The sequence below is a fragment of the Mobula birostris genome, chromosome 4 (genome assembly GCF_030028105.1).
Source record: "Mobula birostris isolate sMobBir1 chromosome 4, sMobBir1.hap1, whole genome shotgun sequence".
Classification (NCBI taxonomy): Eukaryota; Metazoa; Chordata; class Chondrichthyes; order Myliobatiformes; family Myliobatidae; genus Mobula; species Mobula birostris.
Genome location: NC_092373.1, coordinates 101,476 through 124,742, shown reverse-complemented (window position 1 = coordinate 124,742; position 23,267 = coordinate 101,476). Strand labels below are relative to the sequence as shown.

Genomic DNA, 23,267 nt, shown 5'->3' with positions numbered 1-23,267 from the left:
CAGGTGTGGTCTCACCAAGGCCTTGTACAACTGCAGTAGTACCTCCCTGCTCCTGTACTCGAATCCTCTTGCTATAAATGCCAGCATACCATTTGCCTTTTTCACCGCCTGCTGTACCTGCATGCCCACTTTCAATGACTGGTGTATAATGACACCCAGGTCTCGTTGCACCTCCCCTTTTCCTAATCGGCCACCATTCAGATAATAATCTGTTTTCCTGTTTTTGCCACCGAAGTGGATAACTTCACATTTATCCACATTAAATTGCACCTGCCATGAATTTGCCCACTCACCTAACCTATCCGAGTCACCCTGCATCCTCTTGGCATCCTCTTCACAGCTAACACTGCCGCCCAGCTTTGTGTCATCCACAAACTTGGAGATGCTGCATTTAATTCCCTCATCCAAGTCATTAATATATATTGTAAACAACTGGGGTCCCAGCACTGAGCCTTGCGGTACCCCACTAGTCACTGCCTGCCATTCTGAAAAGGTCCTGTTTATTCCCACTCTTTGCTTCCTGTCTGCTAACCAATTCTCTATCCACATCAATACCTTACCCCCGATACCATGTGCTTTAAGTTTGCACACTAATCCCCTGTGTGGGACCTTGTCAAAAGCCTTTTGAAAATCCAAATATACCACATCCACTGGTTCTCCCCTATCCACTCTACTAGTTACATCCTCAAAAAATTCTACTAGATTCATCAGATATGATTTTCCTTTCACAAATCCATGCTGACTTTGTCCGATGATTTCACTGCTTTCCAAATGTGCTGTTATCACATCTTTGATAACTGACTCTAGCAGTTTCCCCACCACCGATGTTAGGCTAACAGGTCTATAATTCCCCGGTATCTCTCTCCCTCCTTTTTTTAAAAAAGTGGGGTTACATTAGCCACCCTCCAATCCTCAGGAACTAGTCCAGAACCTAAAGAGTTTTGAAAAATTATCACTAATGCATCCACTATTTCTTGGGCTACTTCCTTCAGCACTCTGGGATGCAGACCATCTGGCCCTGGGGATTTATCTGCCTTTAATCCCTTCAATTTACCTAACACCACTTCCCTACTAACATGTATTTCCCTCAGTTCCTCCATCTCACTGGACCCTCTGTCCCCTACTATTTCCGGAAGATTATTCTACTCTGTCTATGCCATTCAACATTCGAAAGGTTTCAATGAGTTCTCCCCCATCCTCCTGAATTCCAGCAAGTACAGACCCAGAGCCATCAAACGTTCCTCATACGATAACCCTTTCATTCCTTCTGAACCTCGTCCAGACCCTCTTCAATGCCAGCACATCTTTTCTAAGATAAGGGGCCCAAAACTGTTCACAATACTCAAGGTAAGGCCTCACCAATGCCTTATAAAGTCTCAGCATCACATCCTTACATTTGTATTCTAGACCTCTTGAAATGAATGTTAACATGGCATTTGCCTTCCTCACCACCAACTCTACCTGCAAGTTAACCTTTAGGGTGTTCTGCACAAGGACTCCCAAGTTCCTAGGCATTTCAGATTCCTGGATTTTTTCCCCGTTTAGAGAACAGCCCACACGTTTATTTCTACCACCAAAATGCAGGATTTTCCAACATTGTATTTCATTTGCTGCTTTCTTGCCCATTCTCCTAATCTGTCCAAGTCCTTCCGCATCTTACCTCATCAAAACTACCTGCACCTCCACCAATCTTCGTATCATCTGCAAACTTGATAACAAAGCCAACTATTCCATCATCTAAATCATTTACATACAGCATAAAAAGAAGCGGTCCCAACACCGACCCCTGTAGAACATTACTAGTCACTGGTAGCCAACCAGACAAGGACCCTTTTATTCCCACTTGCTTCCTCCTACCAATCAGCCAATGCTCTAATCCTGTTAGTAACTTTCCAGTAATACCGTGGGCTTTTAACTTAGTAAGCAGCCTCATATGTGGCACCTAGTCAAAGGTCTTTTGAAAGTCCAAATATACAACATCCACTACACCCCCTTTATTTATCTTACTTGTAATCTCCTCAAAGAATTCCAACAATTTCATCAGGCAGGATTTTCCCTTAAGGAAACTATGCTGACTTTGTACTATCTTCTCCTGTGTCACAAAGTACTCCATCACTTCATCCTTAACATTTTCCCAACCGCTGAGGTCAGGCTAACTAGTCTGTAATTTCCTTTCCGCTGCCTTCCTCCTTTCTTAAAGATTGGAGTGACCATTGCAATTTTCCAGTCCTCTGGCTCCATGCCAGAGTCCAATGATTTTTGAAAGATAATTTCTAATGCCACCACAATCTCTAACACTATCTCTTTCAGAACCCTAGGGCTACAGCTGTGAAGATCCCTGCTGCACCTGATGACCCTGTCTCAGAGGCCGATGTTAGGCTGTCTTTAAAGAGAGTGAACCCTCGCAAGGCGGAAGGTCCTGATGGAGTAGCTGGTAAGGCTCTGAAAACCTGTGCCAACCAACTGGTGGAAGTATTCAAGAACATTTTCAACCTCTGACTGCTATGGGCAGAAGTTCCCACTTACTTCAAAAAGACAAGGATTATATCAGTGCCTAAGAAGAACAATGTGAGCTGCCTTAATGACTACCATCCGGTAGCACTCACATCTACAGTGATGAAATGCTTTGAGAGGTTGGTCATGACTAGACTGAACTCCTGCCTCAGTAAGGACCTGGACCCATTGCAATTTGCCTATTGCCACAATGGATCAATGGCAGATGCAATCTCCATGGTTCTTCACACGCTTTAGACCACCTGGACAACACAAGCACCTGTGTCAGGATACTGTTCATTGACTATAGCTCAGCATTTAATACTATCATTCCCACAATCCTGATTGAGAAGTTGCAGAATCTGTACCTCCCCCTGCAATTGAATCCTCAACTTCCTAACCGGAAACCACAATCTGTGCGGATTGGTGATAACATCTCCACCTCACTGACGATCGACACTGGTGCACCTCAGGGGTGTCTGCTTAGCCTACTGCTCTACTCTCTTTATACCCATGACTGTGGCTAGGCAGAGCTCAAATACCATCTATAAATTTGCTGACGATACAACCGGATAGAATCTCAGGTGGTGACAAGAGGGCATAGTGAGATATGCCAACTAGTGAAGTGGTATCACAGCAACAACCTGGCACTCAACGTCAGTAAGACGAAACAATGGATTGTGGACTTCCGGAAGGGTAAGACGAAGGGCACACACCAATCCTCATAAAGGGATTAGAAGTGGAGAGGGTGAGCAGTTTCAAGTTCCTGGGTGTCAAATCTCTGAGGTTCTAACCTGGTCCCAACATATCAATACAGGTGTCCCCCGCTTTTCGAACATTTGCTTTACGAAACCTCACTGTTACGAAAGACCTACAATAGTTCCCTGTTTTTGCTAACAGAAGGTGTTTTCACTGTTACAAAAAAAGGCAGTGGGCGGAAAAAGCAGCGCGTGAGAAAAAGCAGCGCATGCCCCGAGCAGCTGCTGTCCCCTGGATTCGGAACGGCATTCTCACCGGCATTACTTAAACACGTGCCTGTGAGCAGCCGCTAGCAAGATGAGTTCTAAGGTATCGGAAACGCCTAAAAGAGCTTGTAAGGGTGTTACACTAGACATAATTAAGCGTTTCGATTGTGGTGAACGAAGTTAGGACAAAGTAAGTTTGACTTGTGGAGGTTGACGAAAATGATGTTGAAGAGGTTTGGCATCTCATTGCCAAGAACTGATAGATGAAGAGCTGATGCAATTGGAAGGAAAGGATAACAATTGAAACTGAATGCAGTAGCGAACGGACCGAAAGTGAAGTCATCCAGGAACTGAACGTGATGCAACCGCGTGAGAGTTTCGCTGTAATGATAAAGTACGACTTTAATTTTGAAAGGGTACGTCGGTTTAGGGCACATTTGCAAGATGGTTTGAGTGCTTACAAAGAACTGTATGGTAGAAAAATGCGCGAGGCTAGCAGTCAAGCAAGCCTTCAGCAGACGACGAACCTCAACCTTCGACATTGAGGCAGGCAGAGACAGACATAGAAGAAGATGACCTGCCTGCCCTGATCGATGATGAGATGACGCCCCAGTGTCCCACCACCCCAACCCCCGGGCCGCGGACAGATACCAATACGCGGAGAATGCAGCGGTAGCCAGGAGGCACCTAACACATCTTTAAGAAAAAAGCTGAAATAAACAAGCTAATTAGTTAGGTGCCGCCCGGCATGTAATTGTCAGCCCAGATCCGAGCTGATTGCCGATTGTGTCGCCTCTGATCTGGGCCGACATTTACGTGCCAAGCAGCACCTAATTAATTAGCTTGTTTATTTCCGCTTTTTTCTTAAAGATGTGCTGGGTGCGTCCTGGCTACCGCTGCATTCTTTGCAGATCGGTATCAGTCAGCGGCCCGGAGGGTGGGGGCCACTGCACCACCCCAACCTGCGACGACTCAGCCTAACACACCATCATCAGTGTGCTCGATGTCTTCCAGATTCCAGCAAGTGATACTACACTGTACATACATTATTTCTACTTTATATAGGCTGTGTATTTTTACGTGTTATTTGGTATGATTTGGCAACTTCATAGCTTAAAGGTTACTAGAGAGAGTGTCTCTGCCAAGAGCGCTTGCGTGAGATTTTCTGCTGAGAGCGCTTGCATGAGATTTTCTGCCGAGAGCGCTTGCGTGAGATTTTCACTACGGAGAACAGTGCAGGCAATGATTGTAGAGAAGTATTTCTACTTTATATAGGCTGTGTATTTATCATATCATTCCTGCTTTTACTATATGTTACTGTTACTTTAGGTTTTATGTGTTATTTGGCATGATTTGGTAGGCTAATTTTGGGTCAGCGAACGCTCACAAATTTTTCCCATATAAATAAATGGTAATTGCGTCTTCACCTTATGACCTTCTGGCTTACGAACCGTTTCATAGGAACGCTCTACCTTCGGATGGTGGGGGAAACCTGTACAGTTATAAAGAAGGCAAGACAGCAGCTATACTTCATTAGGAGTTTGAAAAGATTTGGTATGTCAACAAATACACACAAAAACATCTCTAGATGTACCGTGGAGAGCGTTCTGACGGGCTGCGTCACTGTCTGGTATGGGGGGGGGGGGGTGCTACTGCACAGGACCGAAAGAAGCTGCAGAGGGTTATAAACTTAATCGGCCACATCTTGGGTACTAGCCTACAAAGTACCTAGGACATCTTCAAGGAGCACTGTCTCAGAAAGGCAGCATCCATTATTAAGGACCTTCAACACACAGGGCATGCCCTTTTCTCACCGTTACCATCACGTAGGAGGTACAGAAGCTGGAAGGCACAAACTCAGCAATTCAGGAACAGCTCTGCCATCTGATTCCTAATTGGACTTTGAACCCTTGGACACTACCTTACCTTTTTAATATATAGTATTTCTGTTTTTTGCATGATTTTAATATATTCAATATACATATACAGGTTTCCACCGCCATCCGAAGGTACAGCGTTCCTATGAAACGGTTCGTAAGCCGAAATGTCGTAAAGCGAAGAAGCAATTACCATTTATTTATATGGGAAAATTTTTTGAGCGTTTGCAGACCCAAAAATAACCTACCAAGTCATGCCAAATAACACATAAAACCTAAAATAACAGTAATATATAGTAAAAGCAGGAATGATATGATAAATACACAGCCTATATAAAGTAGAAATACTTTTCCACAATCATTGTCAGCACTGTCCTCCATAGTGAAAATCTCACGCAAGCGCCGTCGGCAGAAAATCTCACGCAAGCGCTGTTGGCAAAAATACTCTCTCCAGTAACCTTTAAGCTATGAAGCTGCCAAATCATACCAAATAACACCTAAAAATACACAGCCTAAATAAAGTAGAAATAATGTATGTACAGTGTAGTATCACTTATCGGAATCGGGACAGCGCTGAGCACACTGATGGTGGTGTGTTAGGCCGAGTCGTTGCAGGTTGGGGTGGTGCAGTCGCCCCCACCCTCCGGGCCACCAACCGATACCAATGCGCGAAGCATGCAGGGGTGCAGCAGTTGCCGGGAGGCACACAGCACATCTTTAAGAAAAAAGCCGAAACAAACATGCTAATTAATTAGGTGCTGCCCAGCACGTAATTGTCGGCCTAGATCAGTGCCGATTTCTGATTGCGTCATCTCAGATCTGGGCCGACAATTACGTGTCCAGCGGTACCTAATTAATTAGCACGTTTATTTCGGCTTTTTTTCTTAAAGATGTGCTGTGTGCCTCCCAGCTACTGCTGCATTCTCCGCGAATCGGTATCTGTCCGTGGCCTGGGTGTTGGGGTGGTGGGACACTGAGGTGTCATCTCATCATCGTCTGTTTCCATTAGGGCAGGCAGGTCATCTTCTATTTCTGCCCACCTCAATGTCGAAGGTCGAAGTTCATCATATGCTGCGGCTGATGTGGAAGGCTTACTTGACTGCTGAGCCTCGCGCATTTTTCTATCATACAGTTCTTTGTAAGGACTGTATGTACCCTTTCAAAATTAAAGTCGTACTTTATCATTGCAGCGAAAATCTCATGCAGTTGCTTCACGTTCAGTTCACTACTGCATTTGGTTTCGATTGTTATCCTTTTTTCTTCCAATTGCATCAGCTCTTCATCTATCAGATCTTGGTCATGGGATGCCAAAACCTCTTCAACATCATCATCGTCAGCTTCCACAAGCCAAACTCACTTTGTCTTTACTTCGCTCACCACGATCAAAACACTTAATTATGTCTACTTTTACGCTAAGTGTAACACCCTTACGAGCTCTTTTAGGCTTTTCCAATACCATAGAACTCATCTTGCAAATGGCTGCTCACAAGCATGTGTTTAAGCAATGCTGGCTGGAATGCCTTTCCAAATCCGGGGAGAGCAGCTGCTTGGGGCACGCTGCCTTTTATCACATGCTGCTTTTTTTTTTCGTAACAGTGAAAACACCTTCTGAAAGCAAAAACAGGGTACTAATGTAGGTCTTTTGTAACAGTGAGGTTTCGTAAAGCAAACGTTCGAAAAGCGGGGGGACACCTGTACTGTAATTGATTTACTTATTATTATTATTATATTTTGCTTTTTTTCCTTCTATAATATGTATTGCATTGAACTGCTGCTGTTAAATTAACAAACTTCATGTCACATGCCGGAGATAATAAACTTGATTCTTATTCTGATTCTGAGTTCCTCTGGTCCAGGTGATTTATGTACCTTTAGGTCTTCCAGCTTTTTGAGCACCTTCTCTCTTCTAACAACAACTGTACCCACTTCTCTTCCTTCACACACAACATCAGGCATACTGCTAGTGTCTTCTACAGTGAAGACTGACGCGAAATGTTCATTTAGTTCATCTGCCACCTTCTTGCCCCCCGTTATTATTTCTCCTGCCTCATTTTCTAGCGGTCCTATATCTACTCTCTTTCCTCTTTTATTTTTCATATACTTGAAAAAAATTTTTACTATTATATTATTTGCTAGCTTGTTTTCATGTTTTATCTTTTCCCCTTTAATTACATTTCTAGTTGCTCTCTGTAGATTTTTAAAAACTGCCCTATCTTCCCACTAATTTTTGCTTTGTTGTATGCCTTTTCTTTTGCTTTTACAATAGCTTCGACTTCCCTTTTCAGCTACGGGTGTGCTATTTTACCATTTGAGTATTTCTTCAGTTTTGGACTAAACATGTCCTCCACCTTCCTCATTTTCCCCAGAAATGCATGCCATTGCAGCTCTGTCGACATCCCTGCCAGTAGCTCCTTCCAATTTACTTTGGCCAACTCCTCTCTTATACCTCTGTAATTTCCCTCACTCCACTGAAATACTGCTACATCAGACTTTACTTGCTGCCTATCAAATTTCAGGTTGAACATATTATGATCACTTGTCCCCTAAGGGTACTTTTACCTTAAACTTTCTAATCAATGTTCCATGAACCCATGAACACTAGCCCATTACTTCTTTGCCTTTGCACTATTTACTGCATATTTAGTAAATTTATGTCTTTGCAGAGTAGTATTGCTGCAAAACAACAATTCTCATGTCATCCAAGTTAAAGATCATAAATTTCATCCTGAACTTTGAAACACCTTCTGAAATGGCTAAGCATCAAACCAAGGCCATTTAAACACGGCAGTAAATAAATGCCAAGAAAAAAAAACTGTCCTTAAATTTGAATCACTTCCCGCTACGGAACTTCAAAAATATATACTTAGCTTGCTTCACAGAGAGCATAATCAAGTCACGCACTTACCGAGACAAAAATAAAAAAAAAAACGATTACTAAGCTGTTATAAGCAATTATTACCCAAGGCAATTCCATCTTCAGCTGTTAGATTACAATCCACTAGCTTTAGAATCTTCAGTGTAAAGCTTGGCTGAAGTTTCTGAGTAAAGAGCAAGAGGTTCCCTCCCAGGTCACAATTCCAGGATAAATCGATCTTTTCAATGTTAACCAAGAGCTGGATGGATTCACCTGCAATGTAATTCCAAAATTAGTCTTACTCATCAGATGAGGGTTCACTCTTGTTTACTTCCATGCATGGGGAAACAGGAAAGAAAACTGCATTTTCAAGCTTTTCCCAAAAGGCCAAACTACAAATTTGCAAAAAAAAAATGTCAACTAGGTACACCTACCCAGTGAGGAGATGTCCAACGCAGAGAGGGCACAACTGGACAGCTCAAGCACCCTTAGCTGGGGTGTATGTTGAAAATGACTAGTCAGCACAGTCAGAGCTCCACCAATCGATTCATTCCATGACAAGTCCAGCTCCTCCAAGGATGGAAAGTTTGGTAGTACAGCAGCTGTGAAGATCAAAGAATTGGATGGTGCTGCTCACAGAATGACGCCTTTTGGCCTATTCTGTCCGGCTTAATATGTTGATTGGGATTGGTGGGCAGAATGTTGAAACCCAAGCTGTTTGAGGCTGCATTTCAACATTCAGAATCAAATCCATAACACCATAAGACCAGATGAATACGTGGCTTGAAAAATGGTGCCGGGGGAGGGATTCAAATTTCGAGGGCACTGGAACCAGTTCTGGAGGAGGTGGGACCAGTACAAACAGGACGGTCTGCACCTGGGCTGGACTGGAACCAATGTCCTAGGGGGAGTGTTTGCTACTGTTGTTCAGGAGGATTTAAACTAATGTGGCAGGGGGATGGGAACAAGTGCAGAGAGACAGAGGGGTGTAAAATGAGGGTAGAAGCAAAAAGTAGTAAGGTGAAAAGTAAAAGTGGCAGGCAAGCAAATCCAGGGCAAAAATCAAAAAGGGCCACTTTTTAACATAATTGTATAAGGGCTAAGAGTGTTGTAAAAGCAAGCCTGAAGGCTTTGTGTGTCAATGCAAGGAGCATTCGTAACAAGGTGGATGAATTGAAAGTGCAGATAGTTATTAATGAATATGATATAGTTGGGATCACAGAGACATGGCTCCAGGGTGACCAGGGATCGGAGCTCAACATCCAGGGATATTCAATATTCAAGAAGGACAGACATGAAAGAAAAGGAGGTGGGGTAGCATTGCTGGTTAGAGAGGAGATTAACGCAATAGAAAGGAAGGACTTTAGCCGGGAAGATGTGGAATCAATATGGGTAGAGCTGCATAACACTAAGGGGCAGAAAATGCTGGTGGGAGTTGTGTACAGGCCACCTAACAGTAGTAGTGAGGTTGGGGATGGCATTAAACAGAAAATTAGAAATGTGTGCAATAAAGGGACAGCAGATAATGGGTGACTTCAATCTACATATAGATTGGGTGAACCAAATTGGTAAAGGTGCTGAGGAAGAGGAATTCTTGGAATGTATGCAGGATGGTTTTCTGAACCAACGTGTCGAGGAACCAACTAGAGAGCAGGCCATTCTAGAGTGGGTATTGAGCAATGAGGAAGGGTTAGTTAGCAATCTTGTCGTGCGAGGCCCCTTGGGTAATAGTGACCATAATATGGTGGAATTCTTCAATAAGATGGAGAGAGACATAGTTAATTCAGAAACAAAGGTTCTGAACTTAAAGAAGGGTAACTTTTGAAGGTATGAGACGTGAATTAGCTAATATAGACTGGCAAATGATACTTAAAAGGGTTGACGGTGGATATGCAATGGCAAGCATTTAAAGATCTCATGGATGAACTACAGCAATTGTTCATCCCAGTTTGGCAAAAGAATAAACCAGGGAAGGTAGTGCACCTGTGGCTGACAAGGGAAATTAGGGATGGTATCAATTCCAAAGAAGAAACATACAAATTAGCCAGAAAAAGCAGCACACCTGAGGACTGGGAGAAATTCAGAGTTCAGCAGACGAGGACAAAGGGCTTAATTAGGAAAGGGAAAAAAGATTATGAGAGAAAGCTGGCAGGGAACATAAAAACTGACAGTAAAAGCTTTTATAGATACATGAAAAGAAAAAGATTGGTTAAGACAAATGTAGGTCCCTTACAGTCAGAAACAGGTGAATTGATCATGGAGAACAAGGACATGGCAGACCAATTGAATAACTACTTTGGTTCTGTCTTCACTAAGGAGGACATAAATAATCTTCCGGAAATAGTAGGGGACAGAGGGTCCAGTGAGATGGAGGAACTGAGAGAAATACATATTAGTAGGGAAGTGGTGTTAGGTAAATTGAAGGGATTAAGGGCAGATAAATCCCTAGGGCCAGATGGTCTGCATCCCAGAGTGCTTAAGGAAGTAGCCCAAGAAATAGTGGACGCATTAGCGATAATTTTTCAAAACTCTTTAAGTTCTGGATTAGTTCCTGAAGATTAGAGGATGGCTAATGTAATCCCGCTTTTTAAAAAAGGAGGGAGAGAGAAACCAGGGAATTATAGACCTGTTAGTCTAACATCGGTGGTGGGGAAAATGCTAGAGTCAGTTATCAAAGATGTGATAACACCACATTTGGAAAGCAGTGAAATCATCGGACAAAGTCAGCATGGATTTGTGAAAGGAAAATCATGTCTGATGAATCTCATAGAATTTTTTGAGGATGTAACTAGTAGAGTGAATAGGGGAGAACCAGTGGATGTGGTATATTTGGATTTTCAAAAGGCTTTTGACAAGGTCCCACACAGGAGATGAGTGTGCAAACTTAAAGCACACGGTATTGGGGGTATGGTATTGATGTGGATAGAGAATTGGTTGGCAGACAGGAAGCAAAGAGTGGGAACAAACGGGACCTTTTCAGAATGGCAGGCAGTGACTAGTGGGGTACCGCAAGGCTCAGTGCTGGGACCCCAGTTGTTTACAATATATATTAATGACTTAGACGAGGGAATTAAATGCAGCACCTGCAAGTTTGCGGATGACACAAAGCTGGGCGGCAGTGTTAGCTGTGAGGAGGATGCTAAGAGGATGCAGGGTGACTTGGATAGGTTAGGTGAGTGGGCAAATCCATGGCACATGCAATTTAATGTGGATAAATGTGAGGTTATCCACTTTGGTGGCAAAAATAGGAAAACAGATTATTATCTGAATGGTGGCTGATTAGGAACAGGGGAGGTGCAACGAGACCTGGGTGTCATTATACACCAGTCATTGAAAGTGGGCATGCAGGTACAGCAGGTGGTGAAAAAGACGAATGGTATGCTGGCATTCATAGCAAGAGGATTCGAGTACAGGAGCAGGGAGGTACTACTGCAGTTGTACAAGGCCTTGGTGAGACCACACCTGGAGTATTGTGTGCAGTTTTGGTCCCCTAATCTGAGGAAAGACATTCTTGCCATAGAGGGAGTACAAAGAAGATTTACCAGATTGATTCCTGGGATGGCAGGACTTTCATATGATGAAAGACTAGATCAACTAGGCTTATACTTGCTGGAATTTAGAAGATTGAGGGGGGATCTTATTGAAATGTATAAAATTCTAAAGGGATTGGACAGGCTAGATGCAGGAAGATTGTTCCCGACGTTGGGGAAGTCCAGAACGAGGGGTCACAGTTTAAGGATAAAGGGGAAGCCTTTTAGGACCGAGATACGGAAAAGCTTCTTCACACAGAGAGTGGTGAATCTGTGGAATTCTCTGCCACAGGAAACAGTTGAGACCAGTTCATTGGCTATATTTAAGAGGGAGTTAGATATGGCCCTTGTGGCTTCGGGGATCAGGGGGTATGGAGGGAAGGCTGGTACAGGGTTCTGAGTTGGATGATCAGCCATGATGATACTGAATGGTGGTGCAGGCTCAAAGGGCTGAATGGCCTACTCCTGCACCTATTTTCTATGTTTCTATAAGACACAGAAGCAGAATTAGGTCATTCAGTCCATCGGGTCTGCTCTGCTATTCTGTCATGGCTGATCCCGGTTCCTGCTCAACCCCATATGTCTGCCTTATCGCCATATCCTTTGATGCCCTGACCGATGAGGAAACAATCAACTTCCGCCTCAAATATACCCACGGACATGGCATCCACTGCAGTCTGTGGCACAGTATTCCACAGATTCAGTACTTTCTGGCTACAAAAAAAATTTCTCTTTACCTCTGTTCTGAAAGGTCGCTTCTCAATTTTGAGACTGTGCCCTCCAGTTATGGATAACCCCACCATAGGAAACATCCCCTCCACATCCACAATATCTAGTCCTTTCAACATTCGGTAGGTTTCAATGAGATCCCCCTACGTTCTTCTAAATTCCAGTGAGTACAGGCCTAAAGCTATCAATTGCTCCTCATATGTTAACCCCTTCATTCCCGAATCATTCTCACAAGCCTTCTCTGGACTCTCTCCAATGACAACACATCCTGTCTGAGATATGGGGCCCAAAACTGTGGACAATACTCCAGCAAACCTCATGCATATCCTCTGATCTTACAAAGTAAGCCTCACTTAAGGAAGGTGTACATGGAGGCACAAGCAGGTCCTCAAATGTTTGGCATCCATTGTGGAGCAAAGACTGAATAACAATTCTAAGTCCCATATGACTGGAAAAACAAGCATCCCCTTTGTCGACAAGGACAGACAATGCCACCCTCAGTGAAACAGTTGGTGTCAAGAATACAGAAGCCTGCTCGTGACTGGAACATCACTGTTGACCTTGACAAAAGGCTAATATTTCTCGCAGAATTAGCCACTACCACCCTCAGACCAGATTTGGTCTTGTGCTGTAGCAATCTCAGAGCTCACAATGTCCTGGAAAGATGCAGTCGTCGAGGCATATGAGTGGAAGCGTAAGATACACTGAACTGGCCACAGGTGTTAAACGTGGATGGAAGGTGCAGATTTTCCCAGTAGAAGTTGGCTGCAGAGGATTTGTGGCTACTTCTATGGTCAGGTCGCTGAAGGGGTCACACTGCTGAGCCCTCTAGTGACGTAGTGGGCTTAAGTTGATGAAACATCTAAGAAGGGGATTCCCACCTGATGACCCCTGGGAAGCATCTGCTTCCCACCAAACCCCACCTCAAGATCTCTATGCTATGACCCAGTTTAGGATCTGCTTATCAAAGGGGTTGAAACTTCTAGTCCTATGAGTTTGAACAAGTGCACCCTAACTAGTATCCTATAAAGCTTCAGCATAATTTCCTTGCTTTTATATTCTATTCCCCTTGAAATAAATGACAACATTGCATTTGCCTTCTTTACCACAGAGTCAACTTGTAAATTAATCTTCTGGGAGTCTTGCACGAGCACTCCCAAGTCCCTCTGTACTTCTGATATCTGAACCTTCTCCCCATTTAGATAATAGTCTGCACTATTGTTCCTTTTATTAAAATGTATTATCATAATTTCCCATCACTTTCTTCCATCTGGCACTTTTTTTGCACATTCTTGCCCAATTTGTCCAAGTCCTGCTGCAATTGCATTGCTTCCTCAGCACTATCCACCCCTCCACCTATCTTCGTATTATTTGCAAAGTTTGCCACAAAGCCATCAATTCCATTATCTAAATCACTGACAAGCAATGTGAAAAGCAGCAGTCCCAATATTGACCCTTGAGGAACACCACTAATTACTGGCAGCCAACCAGAAAAGGCCCCATTTATTCCCACTCGCTGCCTCCTGCCTATCAGCCATTCCTCTATCCATGCCAGTACCTTTCGTGTAATGCCAAAATATTTTATCTTGCTAAGCAGCCTCATGTGTGGCACCTTCAAATGCCTTCTGAAAATCCAAGTAAATGACATCCACTGCCTCTCCTTTGTCTACCCTGCTTGTTACTTCCTCGAAGAACTCTAACAGATTTGTCAGGCAAGATTTCCCTTCACAGAAACCATGCTAACTTTGACTTATTTTAACATGAGTCTCCAAGTACCTTGAAACCTCATCCTTAATAATAGACTCCCAGCACTTTCCCAACCATTGAGGTTAGGCTAACTGGCTTATGATTTCCTTTCTTTTGCTTTCCTCCCTTCTTAAAGAGGGAGTAACATTTGCAAACTTCCAGTCCTCCGGAACCAGGTCAGAATCAAGTGATTCTTGAAAGATCATGACCAATTCATCCATTATCTTTTCAGCAACCTCTCTCAGGACTCTGGCATGTTGTCCATTTGGTCCAGGAGACTTATCCACCTTAAGACCTTTGAGTTTGCCTAGCCCCTTTTCCTTTGTAATAGGAATGGCACTCACTCCTGCTCCCTGACACTCACAGGCATCTGGCACACTGCTAGTGTCTTCCACAGTGAAGAAAGATGCAAAGTACCCATTAAGTTCATCTGCCATTCCTTTGTCCCCCATTACTACCTTACCAGCATCATTTTCCACTGGTCCAATATCAACTCTCTCTTCCTTTTTACTTTTTATATAACTGAAAAAACTTCTAGCATACTGTTTTATATTATCAGCTATTTTGCACCATATTTAATCTTTTCACTTCTTATAGTTTTTTTAGTTGCCTTTTGTTGGATTTTAAAAGCTTCCCAATCATCCAACTTCCCACTCACTTTTGCTACTCTTTGCCCTTTCCTTGGCTTTTATGCAGTTCATAACTTCCCTTGTCAGCCATGGTTGCCTAGCCCTGCCATGAGAACAATTGTAAAAAGATACTGAATTGTAACTAAATAAAGTAGGGTGACATGTTGTAGCTGCATGACGTAGGAGCTGGTGGACTCCATTGTGGTTCCGGGTGACCACATCTGCAGCAAGTGTTGGCTGCTTTGAGGAACTCGGGCTCAAAGTTGATGATCTGGAATCTGAGCTTGAAACACTGTGATGCAGCAGGGAAAGAGCGTTACCTGAACACTGTGTTTCAGTAGGCATTCACATATAATGCCCTGGTTGAGATTTTAACTACATGCTGTCAGCATTTCATTTTAGCAGTTCTGTAAGAGCAGTCTGTTACGCTTTTAGCATGTTTGGGTTTGAGCTAAAGGGGCTATGTTGTTCAGCCTAGAAATGTTATGTCAGCCAATCATGATGTTGGAATTGGAAGAAGGTTCCAGAGAACACTGGGCAAAGAGGAACTCAGCAGGTCGGGCAGCATCCGTGGAAACAATCAGTCAACGTTTTGGGCCGGAACTCTTCATCAGGACTGAAGAGGGAAGGGGCAGAGGCCCTATAAAGAAGGTGGGGGGAGGGTGGGAAGGAGAAGGCTGGTAGGTTCTGGCCCAAAACGTTGACTGATCTTTTCCACAGATGCTGCCCAACCTGCTGAATTCCTCCAGCGTGTTGTGAGTGTTACTTTGACCCCAGCATCTGCAGAGTATTTTGTGTTTACTGGACAAAGAGGTTTTAGTGACAGATATTGGTGGGGGCTGGAAGAAAGGAGGAAAGATGGCTGAGGATGTCATCCCTGTTGCACAAGGTGCTTTGTGCAGATGAATGGCTTCAAGGAGGAAGGACCAATACTCCCTCGGGGGAGCTTGTTTGTTCAAGTTGAATTTCAAGCACCGTTCAGAAGGTGGTGTGTGTTTTCACCAGACCATAGGTCCAGCACACCAGCTAAAAATAACCACAAGATGAGCTCTGACTTATGCACATTTGGACTGGGCTCGCTGTAATGGGCCCTTTTTCCCTTTCTTTTTCCTACTAACAGTTCGATAAAGCTGAATTTCTTGCCAAAGGCTAATTGCATGAGGGCAGTATTTACACAGTATTCGTACAGATCAGTGTTCAGGTGGTTGAGATTTTTACTGCTATGCATAGGTATTACATTTTAGCAGTTCTGTAAGAGCAGTCTGTTCTGCTTTTAGCATCTTTGGGTTTGAGCTAAAGATAAGGGGTTGTGTTGCTCAACTTTGGAATGTTGTGTCAGTCAGTCAGGATGGTGGAATTGCGAGAAGGTTCTAGAGAACGCTGGGCAGAGAGGTTTTTGTGACGGACACTGGTGGGGGTCAAGGGCTTTTTGGTGGGAGCTCAGAGAAGACAGGAGGGAAGATGGCTGGGGATGCACCCAGTTGCACAAGGTGCTTTGTGCAGATGAATAGCTTCAAGGAGGAAGGACAATACACCCATGGGGGAGTCCATTTGTTTGAGATGGGTTTCAAGCGACATTCAGAAGGTGGTGTGTGATTTTACGCAGACTGTGGGTCCAAAGCGCGAGTTAAAGACAACTTCAAGATGAGCTCCAACTTATGTGCACATTTGGACTGGGTTAACTGGAATGGGCCCTATTTATTTATTTTTTCTTTCTCCTACTAACTGTTCGACAAAGCCGAAATTTGTAAATATACTTTCTTTATAATTGTATGCAGTGTGCAATCTTTTATTTCTTTCTTGGGGGCAGTATTTACACAGTATTTGCACAGATCAGGGTTTAGGTGGCCGAGACATCCCAACTTCACAGTGGGATTCAAGTCATTCTGACCCTAAACGTATGGAGTTTGAAAAATGTGGTTTCTCAAATTACAACAGGAGGTAGAAAATGCATGTCAAAAGGGCAAAGTTACAATAGTCATGGAGGACTTCAATATGCAGGTAGATTGGAAAAATCAAGTGGTGCTGCATTACAGGAGGGGTATCCGCTATTCTGGACTGGATGCTGTTCAGTGAACTAAAATTGATTAGAGAGCTTAAGGTAAAAGAACCCTCAGGGGCACGTGACCACAATATGATCGAATTCACCCTGAAATTTGAGGAGAAGTTAAAGTCACAGCAACAATTAGTGGGAGGTTAGAGAACTGGGATGGCTTTAAGCAAACAGAAGGCAACTAAAAAAGTAATTAAGAAGGTAAAGATGGAATATTAAAGAAGTAACAAAAAGTTTCTTCAGATACATAAAATGTAAAAGAGAGGAGAGAGTGGATATCAGACCGCTGGAAAATGATGCTGGAAAAGTAGTAATGGGGGGGGGGCAAGGAAATGGCAGTAGTTTGAATAAGTATTTTGCATCAGTCTTCACTGTGGAAGACACTAGCAGTGCGGTGGAAGTTCCAGGTCTCAGGGGTCGTGAGTCTGCTAAGTTGCCATCAATACGGAGAAGGTTCTTGGGAAACTGAAAGGTCTGAAGGTAGACAAGTCACCTGATGGTATACACCTCAGGGCTCTTAAAGAGGTGGCTGAAGAGATTGTGGAGGCATTAGTAATGATCTTTCAAGAATCTGTGATTAAGAAAGCATACGGTGCATTGGCCTTCATCAATCGTGTGATTGAATTTATGAGCCAAGAGGTAATGTTGCAGCTATATAGGACCCTGGTCAGACCCCACTTGGAGTACTGTGCTCAGTTCTGGTCACCTCACTATAGGAAGGACGTGGAAACCATAGAAAGGGTGCAGAGGAGATTTATGAGGATGTTGCCTGGATTGGGGAGCATGCCCTATGAGAATAGGTTGAGTGAGCTCGGCCTTTTTTCCTTGGAGTGACAGAGGATGAGAGGTGACCTGGTAAGAGGTGTATAAGATGATGAGAGGCATTGCTCATGTGGATAGTCGGAAGCTTTTTCCCAGGGCAGAAATGGCAAGCACGAGAGGGCACAGTTTTAAGGTGCTTGGTAGTAGGTACAGAGGAGATATCAGGGCTAAGTTTTTTTTACACAGAGTGGTGAGTGCGTGGAATGGGCTGCCGGCGACGGTGGTGGAGGCGGATACGATAGGGTCTTTTAAGAGACTCCTGGACGGGTGTATGGAGCTCAGAAAAATAGAGGGCTATGGGTAACCCTAGGTAATTTCTCAGGTAAGGACGTGTTTAGCACAGCTTTATTAGCCGAAGGGTCTGTATTGTGCTGTAGGTTTTCTATGGTTCTAATCATGATATTCTGGAATGGATTTGGAAGACTTGAAAATTCCAAATGTCACTCTACACTTCACAAAAGGGGGAGAGGCAGAAAAAAGGAAACTATAGGAGAGTTAGTCTGACCTCAGTCGTTGGGAAGATGTTGGAGTTGATTATTAAGGATGATGTCTCAGTGTACTTGGAGGCACATGATAAAATAGGCCACAGTCAGCATGGTTTCCTCAAGGGAAAACATTGCAAGATGAATGTGTTGAAAATCTTTGAAGAAATAACAAGCTGGATAAGCAAAGGAAGATTGGTTGATATTGTGTACTTGGATTTTCAAAAGGCCTTTGTCAAGGAGCCACATGAGGCTTAATCAGTTATGAGCCCATGGTATTACAGGAAAGAGTCCAGAATGGATAAGGCAGAGGCTGATTGGCAGGAGACAAAGAGTGGGAATAAAGGGAGCTTTTTCTGCTGGTGACTGGTGGTGTTTCACAGGGGCTTGTGTTGGGACCAATTCTTTTTACGTTATATGTCATTGACTTGGATGATAGATGATGCTTTGTTGCAAAGTTTGCAAACGACAGGAAGGTAGGTGGAGGGGCAGGTAGTTCTGAGGAAGTACGGAAGCTACATAAGGACTTGGATAGATTAGGAGAATAGGCAAAGAAGTGGCAGATAGAATACTGTGTCAGGAATTATGTGGTCATGCATTTTGGTAAAAGAAATGAAAAGGTTGACTATTTTCTAAATAGAGAGAAAATACAAAAAACTGAGGCGCAAGGGACTTGGGATCCCTTGTGCAAGATTTCCTAAAGGTTAATTTGCAGGTTGAATCTGTAGTGAAGATTCATTTCAAGGGGACTAGAACATAAAAACAAGGACGTAATGGTGAAGCTTTATAAAGCAATAATGAAGTCTTATTTGGAATATTGTGAGCAGTTTTGGGCCCCTTATCTTGGAAAGGATGTGCTGACACTGAAGAGGGTTCAAAAGAGATTCACAAAAATGATTCCAGGTTTGAATGGCTTGTCATACGAAGAGTGTTTGATGCCTCTGGACCTGTATTCACTCGAATTCAGAAAAATGAGGGGTGACCTACTTGAAACATATCAAATTGTGAAAGGCCTTGATAGAGTGGATGTGGAGAGGATATTTCCTATGATGGGGGAGTCTGAGACCAGAGAGTACAGCCTCAGAATAGAGAAGCACCCTTTTAGAACAGAGATGAGGAGGAATTCCTTTAGCCAGAAAGTGGTGAATTTGTGGAATTCATTGCCACTGTTGGCTGTGGAATCCAAGTCTTAATTTATATTTAATGCAGAGATTGATAGATCCTCGACTGGTCAAGGAATGATAGGGTACAGGGAGAAGTCAGGAGATTGAGGCTGACAAGAAAATTGGATCAGCCATGATGAAATGGTGGAGCAGACTCAATGGGCCAAATGGCCTAATTCTGTTCCTATATCTTATGGTCTTATAGAATTTGAACAGTAAGGACCAAATTAAAATGTAGAACCAAAGAGGTAATAACCTCTGGATTGTTACCTGAGCTATAGGCAAATTGGGACAGAATTATTGTGATCAGAGAGCTAAATGCATGGCTCAAAGATTCATGAAGGATCTATAAACTTGCAGCCCAAAGTCTTTCTGTACATCAACACATCCAAGGACCTAGCCATTTACCGAACATGTCCAGCCAGTATTTGGCAACCCAAAATCTATTACCCGATGCTCAATATTACATGGGTCTCAGACTGATGAGATAAAGGTACCAACTTACCAGGAATGAATGGAAAGCAGCATATACGTTTAGGAGCAAATAAGACGATTAAGACACAGGCAGCAAGCAAAGTAAATTGAAACAGGTGAGCGGGAAACACATTTCCAAAGACATTGCAGATGAGGATTTCAACACAGTCTGAGGTAAGGAAGGAGAAGAAGGCAAGAAAGTACAAGTTAGTAATTTCAGCGTTGACATAAAATTGTGCTCCAAAATTAATTTTTTGGGTCAAGTGTTGTAATAGCTTGCTTGGGTCAAGTTCAGACAGGAGCCAAGTAGAATTAAAGAATCAATTGTTATTGATTGAAGTTTGCAGGAGGAACTAAAGACAACTTTAGTTTTCCCCATGTTTAATGGTACGAATTTCTGCTGATCTAATTTGATTTGTAACGTCTGATAATGCAGGGATAGTGGAAGGGCCGAGAGAATTTTAGTGGTGCATTAGGAAAATAACTCCTTGTTCTTGTATATTGTAATACAAAAATGCAATTGGAGGGTTGTGGGGTCAGGGCACTACAAGAAAAGTTTAAGGCTTTACACATGATACTCCGACTACATAATTACAACAGAATAGATGATTAAAAAAAAAATGCAGGCCCTTCCACATGGATAACATAAAGGCACCTGAATGGAACACTGTGATCAGGTTACAAAAGGACAGAATATTTTTATAATCACAATGGATATCAGTAACATCTAAAAATAACTTCAAAGTTGTCTGCTAACAGAATCTGAAAGGATTCAGAATTTCAGGTAAGAACACCACAAATTTGTTAACAATCTATTGGAGTTTTTCGAGGAGGTTACCAGGAAAGTGGATGAAGGGAAGGCAGTGGATATTGTCTACATGGACTTCAGTAAGGCCTTTGACAAGGTCCCGCATGGGAGGTTAGTTGGGAAAATTCAGTCGCTAGGTATACATGGAGAGGTGGTAAACTGGATTAGACATTGGCTCAATGGTAGAAGCCAAAGAGTGGTAGTAGAGAATTGCTTCTCCGAGTGGAGGCCTGTGACTAGTGGTGTGCCACAGGGATCAGTGCTGGGTCCATTGTTATTTGTCATCTATATCAATGATCTGGATGATAATGTGGTAAATTGGATTAGCAAATTTGCTGATGATACAAAGATTGGAGGTGTAGTAGACAGTGAGGAAGGTTTTCAGAGCCTGCAGAGGGACTTGGATCAGCTGGAAAAATGGGCTGAAAAATGGCAGATGGAGTTTAATACAGACAAGTGTGAGGTATTGCACGTTGGAAGGACAAACCAAGGTAGAACATACAGGGTTAATGGTAAGGCATTGAGGAGTGCAGTAGAACAGAGGGATCTGGGAATACAGATACAAAATTCCCTAAAAGTGGCGTCACAGGTAGATAGGGTCGTAAAGAGAGCTTTTGGTACATTGGCCTTTATTAATCAAAGTATTGAGTATAAGAGCTGGAATGTTATGATGAGGTTGTATGAGGCATTGGTGAGACCGAATCTGGAGTATTGTGTTCAGTTTTGGTCACCAAATTACAGGAAGGATATAAATAAGGTTGAAAGAGTGCAGAGAAGGTTTACAAGGATGTTGTCGGGACTTGAGAAACTCAGTTACAGAGAAAGGTTGAATAGGTTAGGACTTTATTCCCTGGAGCGTAGAAGAATGAGGGGAGATTTGATAGAGGTATATAAAATTATGATAGGTATAGATAGAGTGAATGCAAGCAGGCTTTTTCCACTGAGGCAAGGGGAGAAAAAAACCAGAGGGCATGGGTTAAGGGTGAGGGGGGAAAAGTTTAAAGGGAACATTAGGGGAGGCTTCTTCACACAGAGAGTGGTGGGAGTATGGAATGAGCTGCCAGACGAGGTGGTAAATGCGGGTTCTTTTTTAACATTTAAGAATAAATTGGACAGATACATGGATGGGAGATGTATGGAGGGATATGGTCCGTGTGCAGGTCAGGGGGACTAGGCAGAAAATGGTTCGGCACAGCCAAGAAGGGCCAAAAGGCCTGTTTCTGTGCTGTAGTTTTTCTATGGCTTCTAACAGATAGGACTTGATAGGCAAGAATTTTGAGAGGGAACATATTTACAGGGACATGGGCAATGTAGTTGAGGCTGCCTTTTGATCTGATACAGCAAGTCACAAAAAGGGCATCAAATCTTTGCCAAGAACATCTGTGAAGAATTGAAATAAATCAGATTAACTTACCCAACTGGACAATCTCATTCACGGTGAGCCCACTGTTATTGAGATTCAAGCATTTGTGGTGTGGCTTCTTGCCCAGCTTGTCCATGAATTCAACAACTTGTTGCCACCTTGTTGCAGGATCCTCAACATCTGCACAACATCTCCACAATTCAATTCATCTTAACATCTGCACAATTCAATTCATCTTAATTCAATACCTGGGAAATTCAATACCTGCCCAGGTACTGACAGTGTCAATTCAGCAACCCACTTTATAGCCTAACTCCCATCAGTTACTGCCCTAGCCTGAGTGAGTATTTTGCCAGGCCAAGCAGTGACAGTTCAGCAACCCATATTATAACTTTAGTCTTATCAGAAGAGAGTCCTGCAAAATTCTTAAAGGCATTGGGATTTGAGGGAAATCCGTTTTTTTATCTAAAACATTGCAAGTATCGGGAATATACCCATGGACAGAGCAGAGGTGTGCAGCAGAGTTGCTGATAGAATTTGAATTACCAATTGAAGCTGTAATAAAGTGACCCTTGTGGTCAGCATCATATATGGAACTCAGTCAAATGTAAAAAGCAAGTCACATTGAACCTTTGCAGAACAATCATTCAGGCACAGAAAGCTGTGGGCCAAGTGCTGGTAGATGCGATGAATATGGGTGGGTGCCCACTGATCAGCATAAATATGGTGGCCGAATGGCTCACTTCCATTTTGTATGACCAGAATTCTAAAAGGGGTTCAGCACAAAAGTAAAGTTTTACTACATTTGGACTATTCCATACCCTTTAGTTCACATTTACTCATGTAACACAACAGGTCTCGTGGCTGACCATCAGGTAGCCACTTATACCAATTCCATTTTATTCATCACAAATCCCCATCAAATCCACACAGATTCAATCACTCACCTATAGTCTGAGGGTAATTTAGAACTGGATAATTTATCTTCCTACCTACATGTCAGCATGGTTTCTCTAAAGGGAAATTTTGCCTGACAAATCTTCTAGTTTTTTGAGGAAGTAACAAGCAGGCTGGACACAGGAGAGGCAGTGGATTTCATTTACTTGAATTTTCAGAAGCCATTTGATAAAGTGCCACACATAAGGCTGATTAACTAGATAGAATTCTATGCTCTGCCACAGACTGCGGTGGAGGCCAATTCTGTGGGTACATTTAAGGCGGAAGATGATAGTTTCCTGATTGTTCAGGTCATCAAAGAATATGGCGAGAAGGCAGGTGT

General features: G+C 43.0%; 1 protein-coding gene across 4 annotated transcripts in view; it reads right to left on the bottom strand.

The window, feature by feature from the left end:
- Positions 1-23,267, bottom strand: part of lrrc31 (leucine rich repeat containing 31) — a 206,668-nt gene that overhangs the window by 94,086 nt on the left and 89,315 nt on the right. For 3 of the 4 annotated variants that reach the window (XM_072254455.1, XM_072254454.1, XM_072254458.1), the window contains exons 4-7: positions 22,040-22,168; positions 19,849-19,986; positions 8,624-8,791; positions 8,295-8,462 (exon numbers count right to left, since the gene is read on the bottom strand). In XM_072254455.1, coding sequence (XP_072110556.1) covers positions 8,295-8,462; positions 8,624-8,791; positions 19,849-19,986; positions 22,040-22,168 — 603 coding nt within the window. The remainder of the gene's footprint in view (positions 1-8,294; positions 8,463-8,623; positions 8,792-19,848; positions 19,987-22,039; positions 22,169-23,267) is intronic. The other variant, XM_072254456.1, reaches the window with a different exon arrangement.